This window comes from Spinacia oleracea, chromosome 1, assembly GCF_020520425.1.
Source record: "Spinacia oleracea cultivar Varoflay chromosome 1, BTI_SOV_V1, whole genome shotgun sequence".
NCBI lineage: Eukaryota > Viridiplantae > Streptophyta > Magnoliopsida > Caryophyllales > Amaranthaceae > Spinacia > Spinacia oleracea.
Window position 1 is genome coordinate 29747014 of NC_079487.1, and position 25485 is coordinate 29772498.

Here is a 25485-nt window from a genome sequence, read left to right on the forward strand (position 1 = left end):
TTGAATGTCAAAGGTTGAAAATGGTCCCTAGTCGGAGTTTTCTATAAAATTGGACGCATAGAAAACGTTAGACGATTAGAATGCAAGATGACTAGTAGTTCTGTTTCTTGAACTATGTGGACATGGCAATGTCATAATCATTTGCATAGATACTTACTTTGGGAAGACTAGTATCGGACAAGACCTATGAAACTTTACTGTAAGAGATGAAAATCTGTCATAAGTAAATTTCATTAAATTATTAGACACTAAATCCTCAATACCTGAGTGATTTGAGATTACTTGTTTGAGAACTGGTTGCTTTGACGTTGACCAACCGTCGCACCGTAAAAGGAGGCTATAAAGGCAACGCTCAGGTAATCACCTATCAAACGAAGTCTAATCTCAAGATCGCAAGATTGGGATTGTCCTCCCATAAATCGGGATGAGATGCTTAAAAGTTGTACAAGGCCACTCGGAGAGCTAGAAACTGTGAAATGCATGGCCGTGCTCGGATGAATCATATGCTATGATTATCTGTTTATTTGATCAGTTGAACTCTGAAACCGAGGAACACCTCTGGACATAATAAGGATGACAACTCTTACCTTATGTTCAAGAGCAAGCATCGAGCGACAAAGGAATTAGGAAATGCACACTTGTCCCTAAGGACAAGTGGGAGACTGAAGGAAATAATGCCCTTGGTCCAAGTATGCATTCTATGATGAGTCTAATAAATGCGGTTCAGTATTAATTAACAAGTTAATAATTCAGTGAGATCAAGTGAGCTGAATGCCTAGCTAGAGGCCGCTTCAGTTCAAGTGGAATTAATGATATTAATCCACAGCTTACTCTTGACTGAACCCGTAGGGTCACACAAATAGTACGTAAACGGATCAAGTATTTAATGGCATTAAATACTCTATCTATGGATATTCGGAATCGACGGATCTTGGTTTCAGTGGGAGCTGAGATCGTCACAGGCAAGAAATGAATACTCCGGAAACGATGATATTACCGGAAACGGAAATATGGATCGTATCGGAAATATAAATATTATCCAAGTCGTAGATATTGCCGGAAACGGAAACATGGTACGTATCGGAAAATATTATCGGAAATGGAAATATTACCAGAATCGGAAATATTGCCGGAAACGGAAATATTGTCAGAATCGGAAATATTACCGGAATCGGAAAATAATTCCGGAAACGGAAATATTAAATATTTGTTCGAAACGGAAATTAATTCCGGAATCGGAAATGTTAAATATTGTTCGTATCGGAAATGAATTCCGGAATCGGAAATTTAATCGGAAGCGTATCGTACGAATAAGCATCGGACGAGGCCTGCCGGACGAGGGCCCAGCACGAAGCCAGGCCATCGCCCAGCAAGCCAAGCGCGCCACACAAACAGCCACGCCAGGCCCAGCGCAAGGCCAGGCCCAGCAGGCCGTGGCAGCGCGCACAGCGCGCGCAGCGCGCGCGGGTGCTTGCGTGGGCTTGTGGCTCGCGCAGGCCTCGCTGCGTGGGCTGCTGCTCGCACGCACGCATGGGCGGCCCATCGAGGCTGCCGTGTGTGTGTGCGTAAGTGTTTGTGTTCGTGCACGTTTCCTAAAACGTGCAGAGTTCGGTTAATGATTAAATTCCTAATTCTATTTGATAAATTAATTAAATTAGAGTTCTTGTAGGATTCTAGGTTTAATTAATTTGTATCTGAATAGGATTCCAATTCCCTTTCCATAACCCTATAAATATGTGGCCTGGGTTCACAATTTATAACGAGTTTTAAAAGTATTCAAAGTGAGTTTTTGAGAGAAAAATTCAGCCACACATCTTGCTCAAAAGTGCCGAAAATTCTAGTACCTTAAGGGCGATTCTAGTTGGTCAATCTTAAGGCGGATCCGGACGTGCTGTGGACTATCTACGGAGGGACGACACTTGGAGTCCTAAAGACTTGTTCTTGTTCGGTTCGGGCGCAGCTAGGGAGGGCACGCAACAAAGAGTATGCATCTAAATTATGCTATATGATTATGTGTAAATAATATGTATTCCTGGGTTAATGGTTGTTTCCGCATGATTTATGTAATATCATATGTATCATAACCTAACACCACATATCTTTGGTAATGTCATACGACCATATCAACAAGACAACATTCTAAGATTCCAGCATGGATTTCTGAAAGTTGGTTAATTTAAGACACGTGGGTCTTGCTTGTTGAACATGATATAGAAATGAACTATTGTTAAAAGTTTCTAGACAATAAAGTTCATGGTACAAAGATGGATTTTATGACTTACCTATTTCACAAGAATTTGAGAAAATATGGCTATATTTACTCAAGGTGAAATACGTGAAATGCTTCAATGCGATTCACAAAAGGGTATAAGATAAACTTGGCAAGAATTTTGGAACATCTAGGCTGGGTCAAGGTGATGTTTTCATGGGCCAAGAAAGATTATCTAGATTGTTTATATGGCATTATGACAATCATAGCTCCATAAGAATATGGTATGTCCAAATGGAGGAATTGAAATCTATTTGATTAACGATAATCACGACTATTTTCCTATATAGTTTCTAAATGATACTCTCAAGAGACTATCACACTAAACAAAGTTGTCAAAGCTAAGGATAAGATGTCATAAGGACTGAACTTCGGTTCAGTACATCTTGTCAGTATATATATCTAGGGTTGTCAAACCTAGTGGGAGTTAATGTTTACATCAAACAAACTCAAGAATAGATATATGTTTCTTTATGAGCGACTCATAGAAACAAAAGGTATTGATTCTACCACAAATCTGAGAACATATGGTTGTTGCTCTAGATAATGTCTTTTAGGAAACCATCGTATTTCCAAAAAGGCAAGTGGGAGAAAAATGTCCTCGAAGTGACCTCAAAAGAACTTCGAGTCAAGCAACAAACAAATTTAGTATACTTAGGAATCTTTGAAAAGCTCCGTACTTAGAAGCCTTTGGAAGATCTTCAGGAAGACTTTAGAAGTGCTTCAAGAGAATCCTAATACTCAAAGGACTTGAGTAATGTCTTTATAGACACTAACGTTTGATGTTCAATCCCTAGGTAATCGTATAAGGAATAGAATTCAACCAAGATAGATATATAGATATCTTGAGGAATGAAAACTATGAAGACTTTGGAAAGTGCTTCAAGAACATACGACTTACAGGTTAGCTACGACAAATTAAAAATTCCCAAGTATGGTTTGAGGCCATCAAAAACATAAGTAAGGTTCGAGGCCATACAAAATGGTTTGAGGCCATTTCATTCGAAGTATCTTCATCTTAAACACTCAAATCTATGATTTGGTTGATTTGCATAAAGGGTTCACTCCCATTAGTTGCAAACATGTTTTCTAAACATACAATGTTGATTTGCATAAAGGGTTCACTCCCAGTGGTTGCAAACATGTTTTCAAAACATACAAAGATGATATTGTATACACATACAAAAGAGAATCTAGATTGGTGGTTAAAGATTGTAAACAAATCCACGGCGTTGATAATGTTGAAATCTTGTTCACCAAGTCGGAATGCTTGAATTATTTGGATAAATCTAGCAATCATTGCATATGGCAATATGACAATTGGAAAACAAAACACCTTCCTCAATTTGACTTATAGAAAGGAATTGTGTACATCACACAATGTAAAAGTTTTGGATGCTAGATAAAAGAGCAAGCTTAAGAAGTCTATTCGTAGATTAAAGCATGCAAGTGGGAATTGGAACATATTTTTCAAAAGGCTATTGAGCAATCATGGCTTTATGAAAATCTGGATCATCTTGTAGATGATGAGTTTAGTGGGAGCTAAGTCATGTTTATTGGCTCCATATATGAGATATATATCTCTCTATTGAAAATGACATTCAAATTCTAAATGGTTGGATTTGAAAGTATTTGTCAATATTAGAACCATGGCAAAACTTAGAACATACTGAGTTAAATATGTATTGGATAGGATCTAGAGCATTGTTTGGATTCTGTAAAAGTAATTACTAAATCAAACACAACTGAGAGACTCAAAAGAGACTCTCAACCCATATGAGTAAGTCTAAGTAATTAATGTTTTAACTAAGTATAAAGCTAGGATGTTATTACTAAAGTTAAACATGAAGGACCTTGAAGAGATGCCTTCACCTTATATCACATGGCAATGCCAAGATTTTAGCAAGATTCAGTATCTCTTGAAACAGAATAAAGCTAAAGTTGCATGGATAGATTTTAAAATGCGAATGGTTTTTGCATTACAATCAATCTTGTATGATGTGATATATAGATCGCCAAGATAACTCGTGAACATTGGATCCTGACGAGTTTATACCAATCTCTATTGATCTAGATCAAAGATCATTAGAACCATATCAAAAACATCCAATACATTTGTAATGTAGGATGAGCAATTGATAAGAGGAAGTGATGATGAACTAAAGTTTTGATGCTACATGCATTTGCCTAAGAAAAAGTTGAATCTTGTTGTTAGGCAAACCACAAACATACACGGGCAATTAGGCGTCGTGATTAAAAGGTGGTAACATAGGTTCTAAACCATATGTGATGCATGGGAAAATGAATCAATGATTAGTTTCCAAGTTCTCAGTTGAAAGATGTATCTCCCACATCTCTGTGAACTGGTTGGAGTATTCCAAAAAGGAAGCATCATTTGAAATTCTACATAATTGAAATGAATTCATTATTGCCTAAGAAGAAATGAAAGGGAATTGTTTCTAGCGGGAGTTCTTCAATGAACTCAGGTTGATCACAAGTCTGCTATCTGGATGATTTTCTATTTTGAATATGAGAATCATTCTAACAGCAAGGAAGGACTAGATCATTCTATAAACATATTCAAAGATCTTTTCATCTTACATCAAAAGGCTTTCGATAGAAAAGATGCTAAGAATAGAAAAGTATGATAAACTAAACCTCTGCATTGAATGAGATACAACACTCATATGCAGAAATGGAATCAAGTTTGATTTCCATGAATGTTTTAAGTATTGGGTGAAAGGCCTATATCCGCAAAACATTAAATGCTTGATTTTGGGTTAGAGGCCCACAAATTGGTAAGCGTTTGGTTTAAACATTTATCATTTATGAAATTATATTTCATAGATCGATTAATCTTGGTTTAGTATTAAATGATGAAGTCCAAGTGATTCAAAACATTCAAATTGGATGTCAAGATGGATTCTTTGACAAAGAAACACCCATAAGTGAACTTGAATATTGAAATCACAAAAGGATCCCTAATCCAGGTCATTGAAAGGTTGGACGACCAATGACTAATGCAGATTAGATTGCAAGTTGATTTATAGTTCTGTTTCTTGATCTATATGTACTGGATGTCAGAAATCATTTGCATAGATACTTATTGGATCTTGTATCGGATTGACCATGAGAACACTTTAAGAGATTAAGGTCATGTCATAAGTAGTTTTCATTAATGGTGATTGGAACCTATTCCTCAGAACCTGAGTAGTTATGGTTGCTTGTTTGAGAATTAGTTCGCTTTAATGCTCGCTAAACGTCGCACCGTAAAAGGAGGCTATAAAAGCAGTTATTGGGCGTACTATGAATCAAAGTAAGTTGTTCATAAGTTACAAGTAGGGATTGTACTCCTATCTTTGATAGGATATGGTGTTGTTGTTGTACAAGGCCTCTTGAAGAGTTAGATACTATGAAAATGCATGGCCGTGCTCAGAATGGTTAAGGCTTAACCTTCTGTAAAAGTTTAACAATTAAACTCCGTAATTCGAGAAACACTTTTGGACCTAATAAGGATGGCTTGGATCTTACCATGTTCAGTAAGTAACACCAAGAGACAAAGGAATCGGAATGCACACTTGTCTGAATGACAAGTGGGAGACTGAAGGAAATATGTACTTCACCCAAGGTGCATTAATTCTAATACCAAGGTTCAGATTACTTACGAACAATTAATTCAGTGAGATCAAGTGATCGGAACAGCTAGCTGGAGCAATGCTTCCGATTAGTGAGTTCTAATCCATATTAGGCTCACAACTTACTCTTGGCTGAACCTATAAGGTCACACCAATGGCATGTAACAGAACACCGGATTAAATGAATCGGAAATTCATTTAATAGCTTTTCGGGAATTAGTTCGAAAAAACATAATGTACGATACGACCTTGCATCGGAATCGTATATCGAATATTCGTAAGCTGGGCGAAATAAATAATCGTATCGTATGACGGTGATTCATCGTGTACGATACGATAAATAATAGCCGTAAGGCGTTCGTCGCGAATACGAGCCGCAACGGAGCTGTCGACAAGTCAAGCCAAGCGCGCATGCGCGCAAGGCCCAAATGAGCCAGCGAGCTCGCATGCAGCAAGCAAGCCGTCCCGCGGCACAAGTGTGCGCATACAAGGGGCATTAGCAAGCAACGAGCAAGCAAGCGAGGCCTGCGGCCCATCGCTGCTGCGCGGCTGCTGTGGGCTTCGGCCTGTAGTGGGCTTGCGTGTGTGTGGCTTGCGGTGTGTGTGTGTGTGGCCGGTCAATGCCTTATGTCTTTGCCGGTTACACAATATAACCTTAGGGTTATATGTTCCACACACACTAATAAGTTTTTCCACAACCCTAAACCTAATTCTGAAATTACGTTAGTTTCAGTTTTGCTCTCTAGACAAAACTGTTCTTCCCAAAAGCAAACAGTCTTGAATATTGTCTAAGCTACGATTATCAAGAGGGATCTGAACGTGTCGGTGAACCAAATAGAGGAACGACAATTGGAGTTCTTTGTTCGTGTTCGTTGATACTAAACTCGGGAAAACACGCTTCGAGTGTAAGTTTGCTTAATATGTGCTTTATACATGTTTCCTAGCTTTGGGGATCTTCCGCACATGTTATATGTATTTAACTGTATTCCCATACAACAAAGTATTTCAAACTACCTTATCGGGAGTAGCAGTAGAATGGTTTAAGAAATTGCCCCCTGGTTCGATTTTCAATTTTAGGTAGATACAAGAAGATTTCTAAGGCGTTTCATCAATAAGGTAGAGAGAAATAAGACGTCCGGAGAGTTGATTTTGATAACCCAACCCGCTTCAATAACGAGTCCATTACCATACCAGACTTGCAGCATCATGTAGCAGTTTTTTCCCTGCTGAGAGGGATGCAAGACTGCGAGTTCAAGAAATACTTAGGCAAGAATTCATTCACTTCTTTGGGGGGAGCCTCTAAAGAAAGACAACGAATACACCAGGAGCGATGAGATGATGCTAATTTCACATCCCGCCATGGGTGGACAAGTGTGGAATCTGGCTAGAAAAGATTATCCCCCACAATAGCAGGCCTATCAAAAAGATCACATCAGAAAGGAGGGTTACCAGCAAAGGGGAAATTTCCAAGCAAGACCGCTAGTAGGATCTTATCAGGTGTATACCCCGTTGAACATTGCCAGGACAACAATCTTTTTCGTGAACAAGTCGGTGGCTTGGAGGAAGCCATTTCCTCTAGAGAGTCCATGTAACATGAAAAACTTATGTGCATTCCACAATGAAAGATAATATCGAGGAGATGGTAAGAAGGGGGTACCTCTCCCAGTACAAAGCCCGACAAGATAACAACAGTGGTGACAATAGGCAGCATAATCAGCAGTATCATGCTCCTTATGTTCCCACACAACCAGAAAATTCCCAGCCAGCGCCCCGGGTTGAGCAGGCTCCGCTTGCAGTACGACAAGAAATCAGGACCCAACGGGAATCCAGCCGAGAGTGCACCGATAGAGGAAAGAAACCCACAGCTTGGGTTATTTCCGAAGGACCAATTTACGGTGGCACAATCAGTGGGGCTGGTAGGAGTTTAGAAGAGCACCGACACCTGGTAAGCTACCTATAGCGTACGACAATAGCCGGAGCTACCCCGCATGCCGGTAGTGTCTTCTCCTCGTAGGACTGCCATGGTATCATCTACCCGCATCATGATTGACTAGTTTAGAACTAGAGATAACCAACTTTCCAGTCAGATATGCCTGATATATGGGGGTAGCTCCGCCAACATCATATTCTGGAAGCATTCACGCAACTAAACATCGATTAGAAGGATTTATTGAGGGCAAGTTATCCTGTCATAGGATTCTCTAGAATCACTGTATACCCCGAAGGCAGTATCCGACTACTTGTGAAGGTAGGAAAAGGAGAGGCAGCTAGGGATCTGATGGTAGACTTCTTAGTTATCAAAGTGCCGACATCATATAATGTCATCATTGGACGCCCTTTCATCCATGATGCACATGCAGTAGTGTCAACCTACCATCTCACCATGGTATATATTTCCAATATGGAAAGAAAAGAGATAAGTTAGGGAAGCCAAGAGGAAACTAGGTCTACCTCACCGCATTGAAAGCCTCGGGAAGGATGGTGTCGGAAGGTAATGTAACCCGAGAAGCCAATCTACTTATAAAAAGGTCCAGAGAAGATATGAATATGGAAAATTTTGACGAAAGACCCGCTACCATCCTAAGACCAGTCACAGAAGGGGAAACTCGGGAAATAGGGCTAGTAGATGGTATGACATGTCGAACTGTACGAATAGGAAGTGGTATGGAGTTGGATCTGCAGGTGAATCTGATCGGTCACGTTGATGTGTTCGCATTTTTGGCAGATGAAATGCCTGGTATCATCCCTGATGTGATGGTGCACATGTTGAATGTAGACAAGGCAGTCAGGCCAGTAAAGCAAAAGAAGCGTACCTTCTCATAAGAGAAAAATCAGGCTATAAAGGTGGAAGTAGACAAGCTGTTGGTAGCGGGTTTTATAGAATCATGCGACTATCCAGAATGGCTCGCGAATGTAGTCATGGTCAAAAAGCCAACTGGCAGTTGGCGTATGTGTGTTGACTTCACCAACTTACACAAAGCTGTTAGGTTATGATTCATATGACAAAACATAAATCATGCGGAAAAACCATAAAGCCAGGAAAGCATATTATTTACACATAATCATTTAGCATAGTTTAGATGCATACACTTTGTTGCGTGCCCTCCCTAGCTGCGCCCGAACCGAACAAGAACAAGTCTTTAGGACTCCAAGTGTCGTCCCTCCGTAGATAGTCCACAGCACGTCCGGATCCGCCTTAAGCTTGACCAACTAGGATCGCCCTTAAGGTACTTAGAATTTTCGGCTAATATAGGCAATTGTATGACTGAATTTTGCTCTCAAAAATCACTTTGAATACTTGAATACTCTATACAAAATAATGACCCTAGGCCTTTATTTATAGAGGTATGGAAAGGGAATTGTAATCCTATTAGGATATGAATTAATTAAACTAGAATCCTAATAGAATTCTTATTTTAATTAATTCATCCTTTTAGGTTTAGAAATTTAATCATATGTCGAAACCTGATAGCTTTTGGATTCGTATAGCACACAAACACACACACGCACGCATAGCAGCCCACGAGGGGCGCCATGCGCGCGCGCGCAGCCGCGAGCTCGCAGCCCATTGCCACGAGGCCCTCACGCTGCCGCAGCCTTGGCGCGCGCTGGGCCTGCCTTGCGGTGGGCCTGGCGCAGCCTTGGCTGGTGCGTTGTGGCGCGCTGGCTTGCTGGGCCTTCGTCTGGCAGGCCTCGTCCGATGCTAATTCGTACGATACGCTTCCGATTAATTTCCTGATTTCGGAATTCATTTCCGATACGAACAATATTTAATATTTCCGATTCCGGAATTAATTTCCGTTTCGAACAAATATTTAATATTTTCGTTTCCGGAATTATTTTCCGATTCCGATAATATTTCCGATTCTGACAATATTTCCGTTTCCGGCAATATTTCCGATTCCGGCAATATTTCCATTTCCGATAATATTTTCCGATACGTACCATGTTTCCGTTTCCGGCAACATCTATGACTTGGATAATATTTATATTTCCGATACGATCCATATTTTCGTTTCCGGAGCATTCATTTCTTGCCTGTGACGATCTCAGCTCCCACTGAAACCAAGATCCGTCGATTCCGAATATCCATAGATGGAGTATTTAATGCCATTAAATACTTGATCCGTTTACGTACTATTTGTGTGACCCTACGGGTTCAGTCAAGAGTAAGCTGTGGATTAATATCATTAATTCCACTTGTACTGAAGCGGCCTCTAGCTAGGCATTCAGCTCACTTGATCTCACTGAATTATTAACTTGTTAATTAATACTGAACCGCACTTATTAGACTTAACATAGAATGCATACTTGGACCAAGGGCATTATTTCCTTCAGTCTCCCACTTGTCCTTAGGGACAAGTGTTCATTTCCTAATTCCTTTGTCGCTCGATGCTTGCTCTTGAACATAAGGTAAGAGTTGTCATCCTTATTATGTCCAGAGGTGTTCCTCGGTTTCAGAGTTCAACTGATCAAATAAACAGATAATCATAGCCTATGATTCATCCGAGCACGGCCATGCATTTCACAGTTTCTAGCTCTCCGAGTGGCCTTGTACAACTTTTAGCATCTCATCCCGATTTATGGGAGGACAATCCCAATCTTGCGATCTTGAGATTAGACTTCGTTTGATAGGTGATTACCTGAGCGTTGCCTTTATAGCCTCCTTTTACGGTGCGACGGTTGGTCAACGTCAAAGCAACCAGTTCTCAAACAAGTAATCTCAAATCACTCAGGTATTGAGGATTTAGTGTCTAATAATTTTAATGAAATTTACTTATGACAGATTTTCATCTCTTACAGTAAAGTTTCATAGGTCTTGTCCGATACTAGTCTTCCCAAAGTAAGTATATATGCAAATGATTATGACATTGCTATGCCCACATAGTTCAAGAAACAGAACTACTAGTCATCTTCCATTCTAATCGTCTAACGTTTTCTATGCGTCCAATTTTATAGAAAACTCCGACTAGGGACCATTTTCAACCTTTGACATTCAAGTACACTTGATAGACATTTCTTAGTCACAGGACTGGTCCTGACAGTCTATCTTGAATATATCGCCAAATTGAAGGGACTCATCATTTAATAAACCACAAATTAAATGGAAAAATGAATTCTCTTCATTTATTGTGAATGATTAACCAATAATGTTTTACAAAGATTTAAACTCTAAAACTTTAAAACATTAAACAGGGATATCAAAGCCATTCTCCAATATGCTTGATTCCCATAGCTGCAGTGTGCGAGTTGTGCTTCGCCTGTGGCAGAGGTTTAGTCAATGGATCTGATATGTTGTCATCAGTTCCAATCTTGTTTATCTCGACTTTTTTTCTTTCAACGAACTCTCGTAGAAGGTGAAATCTACGAAGTACATGCTTGACTCTCTGGTGGTGTCTAGGCTCCTTTGCCTGTGCAATAGCTCCTTTATTATCACAATACATGGCTATTGGTCCTTTAATGGAGGGGACTATACCAAGTTCACCTATGAACTTCCTTAGCCATATAGCTTCCTTTGCTGCTTCATGTGCAGCAATGTACTCCGCTTCAGTTGTAGAATCCGCAATGGTGCTTTGCTTAGCACTTTTCTAGCTTACTGCACCTCCGTTGAGGCAGAAGACAAACCCAGAATGTGATCTGAAATCATCTTTGTCGGTTTGGAAACTTGCGTCCGTATAGCCTTTAACAATTAATTCATCATCTCCACCATAGACCAGGAAGTCATCTTTGTGCCTTTTCAGGTACTTCAGTATATTCTTGGCAGCAGTCCAATGCGCCTCTCCTGGGTCTGACTGGTATCTGCTCGTAGCACTGAGTGCGTACGCAACATCCGGGCGTGTACATATCATAGCATACATTATAGAACCAATCAATGATGCATATGGAATCCCATTCATTCGTCTACGCTCATCAAGTGTTTTTGGGCACTGAGTCTTGCTTAGAGTTATTCCATGAGACATGGGTAGGTAGCCTCGCTTGGAGTCTGCCATCTTGAACCTATCAAGCACCTTATTGATATAAGTGGTTTGACTAAGTCCAATCATCCTTTTAGATCTATCTCTGTAAATCTTGATGCCCAATATGTACTGTGCTTCTCCTAGATCTTTCATCGAAAAACATTTCCCAAGCCAAATCTTGACAGAGTTCAACATAGGAATGTCATTTCCGATAAGTAATATGTCGTCGACATATAATACTAGGAAAGCAATTTTGCTCCCACTGACCTTCTTGTATACACAAGATTCGTCTACGTTCTTGATGAAACCAAAGTCACTGACTGCTTCATCAAAACGTATATTCCAGCTCCTGGATGCCTGCTTCAATCCGTAGATTGACTTCTTTAGCTTGCATACCTTTTTAGCATTCTTTGGATCCTCAAAACCTTCAGGCTGTGTCATAAACACAGTTTCTGTTAAAATGCCGTTTAAGAAAGCAGTTTTGACATCCATCTGCCATATTTCGTAATCGTAATATGCAGCGATTGCTAACATTATCAGAATAGAATTTAGCATTGCAACTGGTGAAAAGGTTTCATCGTAATCAACACCGTGGACTTGCCTGTAACCTTTTGCAACCAATCTAGCTTTGAAAACTTCAAGTTTCCCATCCTTGTCCTTTTTCAGTTTGAAAACCCATTTGCTTCCATTGGCTTGGTAGCCATCTGGCAAATCGACCAAATCCCATACTTGGTTTTCAGACATGGAGTCTAATTCAGATTGCATGGCTTCTTGCCATTGCTTGGAGCTAGGGCTCGTCATAGCTTGCTTGTAAGTCGCAGGTTCATCACTTTCAAGTAATAGAACGTCATAGCTCTCGTTCGTCAAAATACCTAAGTACCTTTCCGGTTGAGATCTATATCTTTGCGATCTACGCGGGGTAACATTTCTAGATTGACCATGATTCTCCCCAGATTCTTCTAAAGATCTCTGAGTTTCATCCTGAATGTCATCTTGAGCATTCTCTAGAGTTTGTTGTTCGACTCGAATTTCTTCGAGGTCTACTTTTCTCCCACTTGTCATTTTGGAAATGTGATCTTTCTCCAAAAAGACACCATCTCGAGCAACAAACACCTTGTTCTCAGATGTATTGTAGAAGTAATACCCCTTTGTTTCCTTTGGATAGCCCACAAGGATACATTTGTCAGATTTTGGATGAAGTTTGTCTGAAATTAATCGTTTGACGTATACTTCACATCCCCAAATCTTAAGAAAAGACACATTTGGAGGCTTTCCAAACCATAACTCATATGGAGTCTTTTCAACAGCTTTAGACGGAGCTCTATTTATAGTGAGTGTAGCTGTATTAAGTGCATGTCCCCAAAATTCTAATGGAAGTTTGGCCTGACCCATCATTGACCTGACCATGTCTAGCAAGGTTCTGTTCCTCCGTTCCGACACACTGTTCCATTGTGGTGTTCCAGGAGAAGTCAATTCTGATAGAATTCCACATTCTTTCAGATGGTCATCAAATTCATAGCTCAGATATTCACCGCCTCTGTCAGACCGCAGTGCCTTAATCTTCTTGCCTAATTGATTCTCTACTTCACTCTGAAATTCCTTGAATTTGTTAAAGGATTCAGACTTATGCTTCATTAGGTAGACATAACCATATCTACTGAAGTCATCAGTGAAAGTGATAAAGTAGCTGAAACCACCTCTAGCATTTGTACTCATTGGTCCACATACATCTGTATGGATTAAACCCAATAGTTCATTTGCTCTTTCTCCAACTTTAGAGAAAGGTTGCTTTGTCATTTTGCCAAGTAAACATGATTCGCATTTACCATAATCCTCTAAGTCAAATGGTTCTAGAATTCCTTCCTTTTGAAGTCTTTCTAAGCGTTTCAAGTTTATATGGCCTAATCGACAATGCCACAGATAGGTGAGATCTGAATCATCCTTTTTGGCCTTTTTGGTATTTATGTTATATACTTGTTTGTCGTGATCTAATAAATAAAGTCCATTGACTAATCTAGCAGATCCATAAAACATCTCTTTAAAATAAAACGAACAACTATTGTCTTTTAATAAAAAGGAAAATCCCTTAGCATCTAAGCAAGAAACAGAAATGATGTTTTTAGTAAGACTTGGAACATGGAAACACTCTTCCAGTTCCAAAACTAGCCCGGAGGGCAACGACAAATAATAAGTTCCTACAGCTAATGCAGCAATCCGTGCTCCATTTCCCACTCGTAGGTCGACTTCACCCTTGCTTAACTTTCTACTTCTTCTTAGTCCCTGTGGATTGGAACATAAGTGTGAGCCACAACCTGTATCTAATACCCAAGAAGTTGAATTAGCAAGTATACAGTCTATAACGAAAATACCTGAAGATGGAACGACTGTTCCGTTCTTCTGATCTTCCTTTAGCTTCAAGCAATCTCTCTTCCAATGCCCCTTCTTCTTGCAGTAGAAGCATTCGGATTCAGAAGTGGGTTGACTGACCTTCCTCTTTACAGATTTGGCGCCAGTTTGCTTAGTTGGGCTGGCCTTGTTGCCACCTTTCTTAGCATTCCTCTTCTTTCCAGATTTCTTGAACTTGCCCCCACGCACCATAAGCACATCCTGCTTATCACTTTTGAGCGTCTTTTCAGCGGTCTCCAGCATACCGTGAAGCTCAGTGAGCGTTTTGTCCAGACTATTCATACTGTAGTTCAGTTTGAACTGATCATACCCGCTATGAAGAGAATGGAGGATGGTGTCTATAGCCATTTCCTGAGAAAATTGCTGATCCAGCCGACTCATATTCTCAATGAGTCCAATCATTTTGAGAACATGTGGACTTACGGGCTCGCCTTTCTTAAGCTTGGTCTCAAGAATTTGCCTATGAGTCTCGAATCTTTCGACTCGAGCGAGATCTTGGAACATGTTCTTCAACTCACTGATGATTGTGAAAGCATCTGAGTTGATGAACGTTTTCTGCAGATCTGCACTCATGGTGGCGAGCATTAGACATTTCACATCCTTGTTGGCATCAATCCAACGATTGAGGGCTGCCTGAGTGACCCCGTCGCCTGCGGCTTCGGGCATCGCCTCTTCTAGGACATACTCCTTTTCTTCCTGCATAAGAACTATTTGCAAGTTCCTTTGCCAGTCAAGGAAGTTTTTCCCGTTCAACTTCTCCTTTTCGAGAATTGATCGTATGTTGAATGAATTGTTATTTGCCATATTTAAAACTACAATTGAAAAGAATAAACAAATAAATAACCATTCACAGTTTCTCTTAATAAACTTAAATTCTAGCATACATGCATAATTCAATGTTCATTAAGCATTTTATTCAAGTTATGTGTTCCGGCAGGTGTGAATAAAATGATTCCAAGATCCTAAAATCATTGAAGAACTAAGCACAGTTTGTCGACTTAATCCTAAAACATCTTAGGTAAGCAAAAGCCTTTTGCTAATAGTCTAGAAACTATTCTTGGTTGATAGGTACGTCTAAGAACTTATTAGGTAAACCTATCGATTTTTCCACGACATAAAAGGACACCTTACTTATATCGTTGAGTTTCACCAAAACTAACATGTACTCACAATTATTTGTGTACCTTGCCCCTTTAGGACCAATAAGTAACACCTCGCTGAGCGAAAACTATTACTAGATTGATGTAAAGGATATCCAAGCAAGTGTATATTTTGGCATGACACCTTTTAACTCAATTTTTAAGTTTGGAACTTAAGGCTCTTACTATGTTGGTTAGATTTTAAGTGAACTAAAATCCTTAATCATGCAACATAATCAAGCTTTTGATCTCATGCATTTTAAGACATATTTAAAAGCAATAAATAACTTAGAACATGCATAAGATAAATGTGATCTAGTATGGCCCGACTTCATCTTGAAGCTTTAACTTCAAAGTCCGTCTTGAAAATCTCCGTGGGAGGCACCATTTTCTTCAAATAGGATAAGCTATAATTAAAACTAATTACAACTATTTGATGGTACGCAGACCATATTTGAATTGAAAAACAACTTTGGTACTTTAGACCAATTACATTCAAATTAATGGTACGCAGACCATATTTTCTATCCTATTTGGGCCATACTAGTCACTTCATAACCTGCAAAACAGTACATATACAATATATACCATTCACCCATTCATTATCATGAATGGCCCACATAGCTGGTTAGTAAAACACATTATGCATCACATAAACATTTGCAACAATTAATCAAGGGCACCAATAATCTACAAATTATTCAGTCCTTATTAATTCTAATCAAGTTGTTTTAACCTTAAGGATTTGTAGACCTAATCAAGAGTATATGACTAAAAAGGGCTCTCACTTAAACCAATAAATTCATATGCTTTACTAATTTTAAACATAAAAATGTATTTCTAGTCTAACCGGAAACATACAAATTTAATTAAAATTTAAAGCTCATATAAATTTATAATTGAATCCATGAATTTAATTTAATTTCAGTCGTATTTAAATTAATTCATGATTTTAATTTTAGTAAAATAATTAGAATAAATAAAATTTATTATAATTACAATATTCAAAATTAAAATCCAAGAAAATAATTTAAATTATTAATTTTAAAATTAATTAAAATTACGTAAACTGAAAATTTCAAATTAAAATTTCAAAACGATCTAATCGCAACGCAACAATCCCACGCAACGCACGCACATGGGCCACACGCACACAGCCATCGCTGGCCATGTGCGCGCAGCCCATGCGCTGCGTCGCATCGCTGCTGCTCACCATCGCAAGGCATCACGCGTGCTGGTGCTCGCTGCGCGCGCCAGCGCTCGACGCAACAAGCATGCTGCCGCAGCCCATCGCTGGGCGCAGCGCTCGTCGCACGTCGCAACAAGCAAGCTGCTTGCATCGCTGGGCGCAGCGCTCGTCGCACGTCGCAACAAGCACGCTGCACGCCATCGCTGGGCGCAGCGTCGCAACAAGCACGCTGCACGCCATCGCTGGGCGCAACACTCGTCGCACGCACACTAGCGCTCGCTGCGCGCGAGGCTCCGCATGCTTGCGCAAGGCAGTGCGCGCTGTGGCGTAGCACGCTTGCTGCCCACACGCGACTGCTGTGCCTTGCTCTCGCCCCTGCCCACACGCCCATTGCTCACAGCCCACGACACAAGGCAGGGCTGCTGCCTTGTGCTCGTGCACCATGCCCTTGCTCGCTGCATTCGTACCGCATGGGCGACGAGCTCCCTTGCTCGTCGTCGCATGCCCGCACTATACAACACCCCTTAAGGGCAACACGTAGCGTCCATTGCTTTGTGCGTGCAAGTTATATGAGCGAGTCGCACAAAAATTAAAAATTTATATTCAAAATTAATGACAAATTAATAAATAATATTAATTTCATAATTTTAGGGCGATAAATCGAAAATTTATTATTTAATTGATTTCCGATTAACATGGATTCAAGTCTAGGTCATAAAAATTTAAAATTTAACATAAATTTACAATTTTTATGGTAGTTTTTAATCATAGGTATCTAATTAAATTATAACTAATTATGAAAATCAAATTAATTCTAAATTATTCCAATTTTCAACAAATTAATCATAATTACAAATTAGATTGCATAATTAACAAGGCCAGGCATTCAAACTTGTTAAACATATACAGTAGGTCAATAAAAAATTCAAGATTTATCAACAAGAATCGCAAATATTTAATTTAACATCTTAAATTTACGAAATTTTGCATTCGAAAAACTAAAACCTCCGAAAAGTCATAGTTAGGCTTCGAATTTGAAAATTTTAGAATGCCTTTTACATGCGGAATTGACACAAATATCACTCGATTTGGACGAGTAACGAAGAAACTGCCGAAAAACTGCGTACGTATAATTAAATAAACGCAATTTGCAATTAATTAACAATTACGAAAATTAATCACCCCTTTTAATTCTTGCAAATTTGTAATATTTAACCATGTTCATGCAATTTAGATTATGAAAATAATAAGAGGCTCGTGATACCACTGTTAGGTTATGATTCATATGACAAAACATAAATCATGCGGAAAAACCATAAAGCCAGGAAAGCATATTATTTACACATAATCATTTAGCATAGTTTAGATGCATACACTTTGTTGCGTGCCCTCCCTAGCTGCGCCCGAACCGAACAAGAACAAGTCTTTAGGACTCCAAGTGTCGTCCCTCCGTAGATAGTCCACAGCACGTCCGGATCCGCCTTAAGCTTGACCAACTAGGATCGCCCTTAAGGTACTTAGAATTTTCGGCTAATATAGGCAATTGTATGAATGAATTTTGCTCTCAAAAATCACTTTGAATACTTGAATACTCTATACAAAATAATGACCCTAGGCCTTTATTTATAGAGGTATGGAAAGGGAATTGTAATCCTATTAGGATATGAATTAATTAAACTAGAATCCTAATCGAATTCTTATTTTAATTAATTCATCCTTTTAGGTTTAGGAATTTAATCATATGTCGAAACCTGATAGCTTTAGGATTCGTATAGCACACAAACACACACACGCACGCATAGCAGCCCACGAGGGGCGCCATGCGCGCGCGCGCAGCCCGCGAGCTCGCAGCCCATTGCCACGAGGCCCTCACGCTGCCGCAGCCTTGGCGCGCGCTGGGCCTGCCTTGCGGTGGGCCTGGCGCAGCCTTGGCTGGTGCGTTGTGGCGCGCTGGCTTGCTGGGCGATGGCCCGACTTCGTGCCGGGCCTTCGTCTGGCAGGCCTCGTCCGATGCTAATTCGTACGATACGCTTCCGATTAATTTCCCGATTCCGGAATTCATTTCCGATACGAACAATATTTAATATTTCCGATTCCGGAATTAATTTCCGTTTCAAACAAATATTTAATATTTCCGTTTCCGGAATTATTTTCCGATTCCGATAATATTTCCGATTCTGACAATATTTCCGTTTCCGGCAATATTTCCGATTCCGGCAATATTTCCATTTCCGATAATATTTTCCGATACGTACCATGTTTCCTTTTCCGGCAACATCTACGACTTGGATAATATTTATATTTCCGATATGATCCATATTTCCGTTCCCGGAGCATTTATTTCTTGCCTGTGACGATCTCAGCTCCCACTGAAACCAAGATCCGTCGATTCCGAATATCCATAGATGGAGTATTTAATGCCATTAAATACTTAATCCGTTTACGTACTATTTGTGTGACCCTACGGGTTCAGTCAAGAGTAAGCTGTGGATTAATATCATTAATTCCACTTGAACTGAAGCGGCCTCTAGCTAGGCATTCAGCTCACTTGATCTCACTGAATTATTAACTTGTTAATTAATACTGAACCGCACTTATTAGACTTAACATAGAATGCATACTTGGACCAAGGGCATTATTTCCTTCAAAAGCATGTTCCAAGGATTGCTATCCTTTACCTTGAATAGACAGGTTGGTCGATTCTACTAGTGGTCATGCACTTTTGAGCTTTATGGATGCATTCTCAAGATACCACCAAATCAGCCTACATAAGTGTAGACACCTAAATCGTGTCTCCCCTAAGGGATGATGACAATACTATTATCCTTGCTAGGTGGTTGGTGCAACTCCGTGCGAAAGTCCCAATTTCTAAAATATATTCCAAAATCCAAAATCCAAAGTCCAATTCCCGAGCCCGTTCCCATTTCGGAACTCGGTACAAAATTCAATTTCCAAAAATCAATTTCATAATCCAAACACAATCTCACCCAATGGACCTCTCCATTGGTTTTACAAGGCCTTTTCCCGTCGAAATGACACTTACTAATTCAAATTTGAGCGCCGACCCACAAAACCGAGCAAGCCGGGCCCCGACTCGTAATACAGAGCCCAAATACAAACATGAAATCGAAACGCCTTGTTTTAGACGTAAGTCGATCCTTAACCCTTAAGCATTCACTACGTGCCAACTTCGTACAATTCGTACTAGGGTACAACCATAAGGGACAAATGCAAGGACGGCGTCATCGTCCTGGCTTTGGCATTTCCTGAGCCACGTCACCTGCGCCAGGCGCAGCTGGCTTTTGGATTTCAGCCGGTTAATCTTCTATTTAAGCCCTCATTTCTGAGCATTTAGGGCAGCAAATAAAAAACACAACGTCGTAATTTCGAAATCGGCTCTCAAAATCAAAACACAAAAATCAAGTTCCAATCTACAAATTCCTATACAATTTCAAATATTTAAGCAATTGGGAGCACTAATCGGAAATCCAACCTAACCCTAACTAGGTAATTCCGAATCCCTACTTAAATCTACAATGCATTCTACTCTTCTACCTTTATTAATACAAAATACTATGATGTTATCATTAGGGTTCATACCCTTGATTAACTAGGAAAACTATGCCAAAAGGTGTCATTTTTGGGAGGTTTCATTCTTGAAATCCTCTCCAAATGATTGTCCAAAACACCATTTCAATTATGCCATACAAGATTCAATTTTTATTCCAAAAATGATTAGTAAAGTTGACACTTTTGCTCTCAAAAGTGTTACAACAATCACACATTTTTACAAAATCAAAACCTTTTATGATTCAAATACAAGTTATGGATTCTATGATGTTTAAGGTTGTTTGTAATCACTTCCTTAAACTAGAATCATTTTCAAGTTATGGAGAAAATTAAAGGTGAGGCCTTTTTAACATTAAAAGGTCTAATCTTTGAGATTCAAGACTCCTAATTTCAACATTCAAATACAAGTCCCATTTTCAAGATTCTATGATGTTTCAGGTTGTTTGTAATCACTTCCTTAAACCAGAATCAATTTCAAGTTATGGAGCACATCAAAGGTGAGGCCTTTTTAACATTAAAAGGTATAATCTTTGAGATTCAAGACTCATAATTTTAATATTCAAGTTCAATACTCAAGATTCAATATTCAATGTTCAATTTCAATAACCAAAATCAAAGACACTTTTGGATGAGCAACTCATCCTAAAGTTGAGATTTTTAGAATTGAATCTGTGTCTGACGCACTTATTATTAAGTAGTCGTCTGGCGTTCGGATCTCAAATACAATAGTACAATTTCAATATCGCACCTTTTCAATAATGCATTTCAATACCGCAATTTAAATATCGCACCTTTCAATAACGCCTTTCAATATCGCATTTCAATTTCGCACCTTTATTATTGCAATTTCAATTCCGTACTCACTCACCTTATTTTGAGTTGATGTGGTTTTGTAAGCATTTTCAATAATTCTTTTACTTATTGTGATGATGCTTTATGTGTTTATTGCTTTCATCACCTCACATGCTAAATCCAACAAAATGCAAAGTTACATCACGCTTAACAAAGATAATTCTTGGACAAACCGACCTTAGGTTCTGATGTGGCCTAAAACAAACACCACCTAGGCTGAACCATGAAGGCCCAAAAAGAAGGCCTAAAAGGCCCATCAGAAGATCCTGGGACCCACCTGCCCAGGAGGAACCCATCTCTAAGGCTTTCAAGAAACCCAAACGCCTAAAAAGCCCACCAAGTTCAAATCAAATCCTCAGCAGGACACGTGCCCTGATCCTACACAAACATCCAATCAATGTAGGACCAATTCCCAAGAAACCCTAGCACTATAAATAGTGCAGATCCCTAGGTAAACGGATCAATCAATTCCTTTGCACCAACCTAAAACTATCTTTGCTCTGCCTTCTCTCTACAAATGACTTCTCTCTCTAGCTTATACTTACTTAAGCATCGGAGGGAATATTCCTACGGGAATATTCTTGTTTTGCAGGTTGCCAGAAGTTCGTGCCAGCTCATACTTGATACCTCTGAGGAACGCGTGACACGTCATCACTGTAAAAGATCCCACAACATTTGGCGCCGTCTGTGGGGAGGTATAGTATCATGGCCGAACTGCACTCTGATAGAGAGTATGCTGGTGAGGGAGAAGAGAGACGACCTCTCGAGAGGAGTCAACGTCATATGAAAGAAGCCAATCGAATCGCAAACGCAGGAAGCACACCACGTCGGGTGCAGGAAGCTGAGGTGGTCGTAGAAGAAGAGCCAATGGTAGAAGCGTCTCCGCCAGGCGGCCATCTAAGCCCCAGCGTCCGAGATGCCGTGCTAGATGAGAACTTAGATTTGCCAGTCTCGGTAGGGTCGCTACGCGAAAACTTAGCAGGATTCCAACAACAAATGAATCAAACCTTTCGATAGCAAATGAGCACCACATTGCAAGATGAAATTCGGAAAAATATGCTAATCTACAGCATTGAGAGGACGGCTCCACAGAGACCCCTCAGCCTAGGCGTCAATCGGATAAACAGAATGCCACTTAGATCCAATGTGTGGAGGGCTGGAGAGGGTTCCCGTCCACAAGCTAGCCGTAGAGTCAGCCCTGTGCCTGAACGCTCGGAGATTGGCCGCGACCCCCCAACTTCCTTATTTCGAAGGGACCAGGTCATACGACCACCGTCTAGGGGCAACCCACCAGCCGTCTTCCGGCGCCTCAAGGCGTCAAGAGCATTATGAAGCTGAATCTGAACTATCGGACACTGGGTCCACCCCTGTGATGGAAGACCCACCATTTTACCCTTCTACTTGAGGACAGACTCAGATGACGCCCAACAGGGTAAGCTTGCGCCCTCGCCTGCTATCCAGCCGCCGTGAACCAACTTATCACATTCAGCAAGGGTTTAATAATCTGACGCTAAGGCACATAAGTACCCCCGTTTCCGAGGATATCATGAACGCCCCAAAAGAACCCAAGGTAAAAACCCCTACCATTGAAGCCTATGACGGGACCACCGATCCTGATATGCACTTAGTCGCATACCGTCATCACATGTATGTTCAAGGAACCAACGAAGCCACTTGGTGCAAATATTTCCCGGCTACTCTCAAAGGAGTGGCGTCTAAGTGGTTTGAACGACTGCCCCCAGGGTCAATTGCCTCTTTCAACGAACTGCAAACTCTGTTCTCCACTAGATTCATGGCACACAAGGAAGAAAGGAAAACGAGTATGCATTTGGGACAAATTCAACAGGGGAAAGATGAATCACTAAGAAGCTATGTGAAGCGTTTCAACCTAGAGGCCGGACAGATCCCATATTTGCCAGATGGCATCTCTTTCGATAATTTTATCAGAGGATTGAAGAAAGGATCCTTTAAGTTTGACCTGGTCAAGAAAAGCGTGAGAACTATGGCCGAGGTTTTGGACGAAGCTGAAGCATTTATCCATGCAACAGAAATATGCAGCGCGTTAAAGGAAGGAAGGATTGGAGAAACAACAGATTCCTCAGGAAAGAAAGAAAAAATGGACCGGAAAGCCCCACGAGTAAATGGCACATGGGCCCTCTCAAAAGAACATGATGCCAACTCTCCTGGACACAAGAGAGAGCGTCCACAAGAAAGGGAATATTTTGAGTATAACACAGATCTCCACACGATGCTGAAAGACGTCGGAACCAGGTTTGACCTTGAACGACCTTTCCCCATGAAATCTCCTGCTGAGAGTCGAGACCCCAAGTTGCATTGCCAGTTCCATGAGGACATAGGACATGAAACAAAGAATTGTAGAAGATTGAAAAGGGCCCTAGACGGCCTGGCCTCCATAGGACATCTCAAGAACTATTTACAGAAGAATGCTCACGGCTTTGGAAAAAACCAATACAAAAAGAACAAGTCACCTGTCTCACCTGCGGAGGGACAGCACATCGAAGGGGGGTTTGTAGCCGTCATATCTGGAGGACCAGCCGTTGGAGGACCCACCTTGAGGGGGCAGAAAGATTATGCTCGCCGCCTGGGGCAAGTAATGTTGTCAGCAAAGTCACCTTTGGATCCATTCCCACGGATAGAGATATGTGAGTTGGATGGTGGACGAATAGCCACTCCGCATGATGATCCTCTTGTGGTCGAATTCAAGATATCCAATATGAGGGTAAAGCGTATCCTAATAGATACGGGAATCTCGTCCGATATAATGTGCCTGGAATACCTCAATCGCCTAGCACATGATCCCAAAACCATGGATAGTATACACTATCCCATCATTGGTTTCGGAGGGAGCATCATACACCCTGTGGGCGTCATCACTCTGCCGGTTCGAATTGGGGACAGGAAAAATGGACGGAAGATGTACGTGAATTTCCTAATTGTTAAGGACTTAACAACATACAATCTCATCCTGGGACGACCCACCTTGAACAAGATTAAAGCCGTAGTCGTCACCCATCTGATGCTTTTGAAGTTTGTGTGCGATGATGGGGCGATAGGCACCATACATGGAGACCAAGAACAAGCTAGAGACTGTTACCTCACCACCCTCAACTCTTCAGCATGGAAGCAAGATTCCGCCGAAGCCAGAGGCAAAAGAAAGCACGAAGACGAACTCCCAGCCGCCAAGGAGAGTAAACCAGCCAAAACAGAAACTGTTAAGATAGAGGAAAGTGGCTGAAAATATAATGTCATTAGGATAACTCATGTAACTTAAGCCTACAAAACGACCTAACTATTGTACTAGAGCCTACAAAACGGCCTGTAAATGCCCGCCTACGACGCGGTGAGTTTAGTTTGCAACTTAGTAAAATGAATGTTTTCTTATCTGACAAATACAAGTCTCAACAAAACCCCTTAAAACACTAAGGGGTGGAGAACCCCACAAAAAAAAAAAAAACTCCAAACGGTGGCTTCAATATTTACTAAACAAACGGCGGCCCTAAAAGTACCATGTACTAACAAAAACGCAAAGAAAGACTCAACAAGAGAAAACATTCAACATGACGCCTCCTCCTTGGAAGGCGTCTAAAAAAGACTAATTGGTTGACGGCCTGAGAAGTGGCCTAGATTAGAGCCTCAAATTAGGCTGATCACCTAAAACACTGAGGTCCCGTCCATCAAATGGACCCATAAAAAGAATTCCTATGAAATCAGTAACGAACTGAAATGGAATTAAAATAAAAAAAGTGCACGAAGGCACAAAATGTTTATACATGCGCTCATGGCGCAAACAAACCAAAAACAAATAAATGCCAAAAAGGCACCAAAGTTATTACAAGCGCCCACGACGCCAGTCAAACCAATTGCACAAAAAGCTACTTAAGGATGAGGGGCGGTGGAACTCCCGTCCTGAACGTCTTGGCCTTCTGGGGAGTTCACTTCTTCTTCCTCCATGCCCTCGTCCTCCCCCTCGCTAACAAATTCAGGGGGATCCAGGCCAAGGCGTTTAGCCGTCGAGACGGCCATCTGGTAGGAAATACGACGTTTAAACCAGGAAAAGTCCTTCCCATCCATAGACTGATCCCACGCCCTTCGAGCATTCTCCAAAATGGACTCTTCGCCTAACTTGAAAGAGCTCGCTGCCTCTCTGCGCACGGCTTCAATCTCGCCCAGCGTAGCCTTAAGCTGACCCTCCAAGGCGTCCACTTTGGAGGAGAAATTGGTCACCCGCTCCGAGACGGAGGAATACTCCTTCCTCAGCACGGCCAACCTCTCCTCATGCTCTAGCAATTTCTTTTCATAATTTTGGGCGTCCTCCTCAGCCTTTTTCAGAGCGTCCATCTCGGACTTAATCTTCTTGTCAGCGTCCACGTTGATCAATCTGGATGTCCTCTCAGCATACTTCACATGATTCTCAATCTGGTCCTTATGCTTGAGCATCTATGTATGC

At 40.8% G+C, this 25485-nt stretch overlaps 2 protein-coding genes across 2 annotated transcripts; one reads left to right on the top strand and one right to left on the bottom strand.

Moving 5' to 3' along the window:
• Window positions 1-14018: 14018 nt before the first annotated feature.
• On the bottom strand, window positions 14019-14694 carry LOC130465790 (uncharacterized). Its single transcript, XM_056834636.1, has 2 exons — window positions 14231-14694; window positions 14019-14141 (listed from the first exon to the last, which is right to left on the bottom strand). The coding sequence occupies exons 1-2, from the start codon at window positions 14667-14669 to the stop codon at window positions 14125-14127; spliced, it is 456 nt and encodes a 151-aa protein (XP_056690614.1). The 5' UTR covers window positions 14670-14694; the 3' UTR covers window positions 14019-14124.
• Window positions 14695-23133: 8439 nt separating this feature from the next.
• On the top strand, window positions 23134-24273 carry LOC110800186 (uncharacterized). Its single transcript, XM_022005480.2, has one exon. The coding sequence runs from the start codon at window positions 23134-23136 to the stop codon at window positions 24271-24273; it is 1140 nt and encodes a 379-aa protein (XP_021861172.2).
• The last annotated feature ends 1212 nt before the right edge of the window (window positions 24274-25485 follow it).

Bases quoted from the DNA above. Each gene is read 5' to 3' on its own strand.
- LOC130465790 (XM_056834636.1), bottom strand. From the start codon at position 14,669: ATGATTGGACTCATTGAGAATATGAGTCGGCTGGATCAGCAATTTTCT.
- LOC110800186 (XM_022005480.2), top strand. From the start codon at position 23,134: ATGGACCGGAAAGCCCCACGAGTAAATGGCACATGGGCCCTCTCAAAA.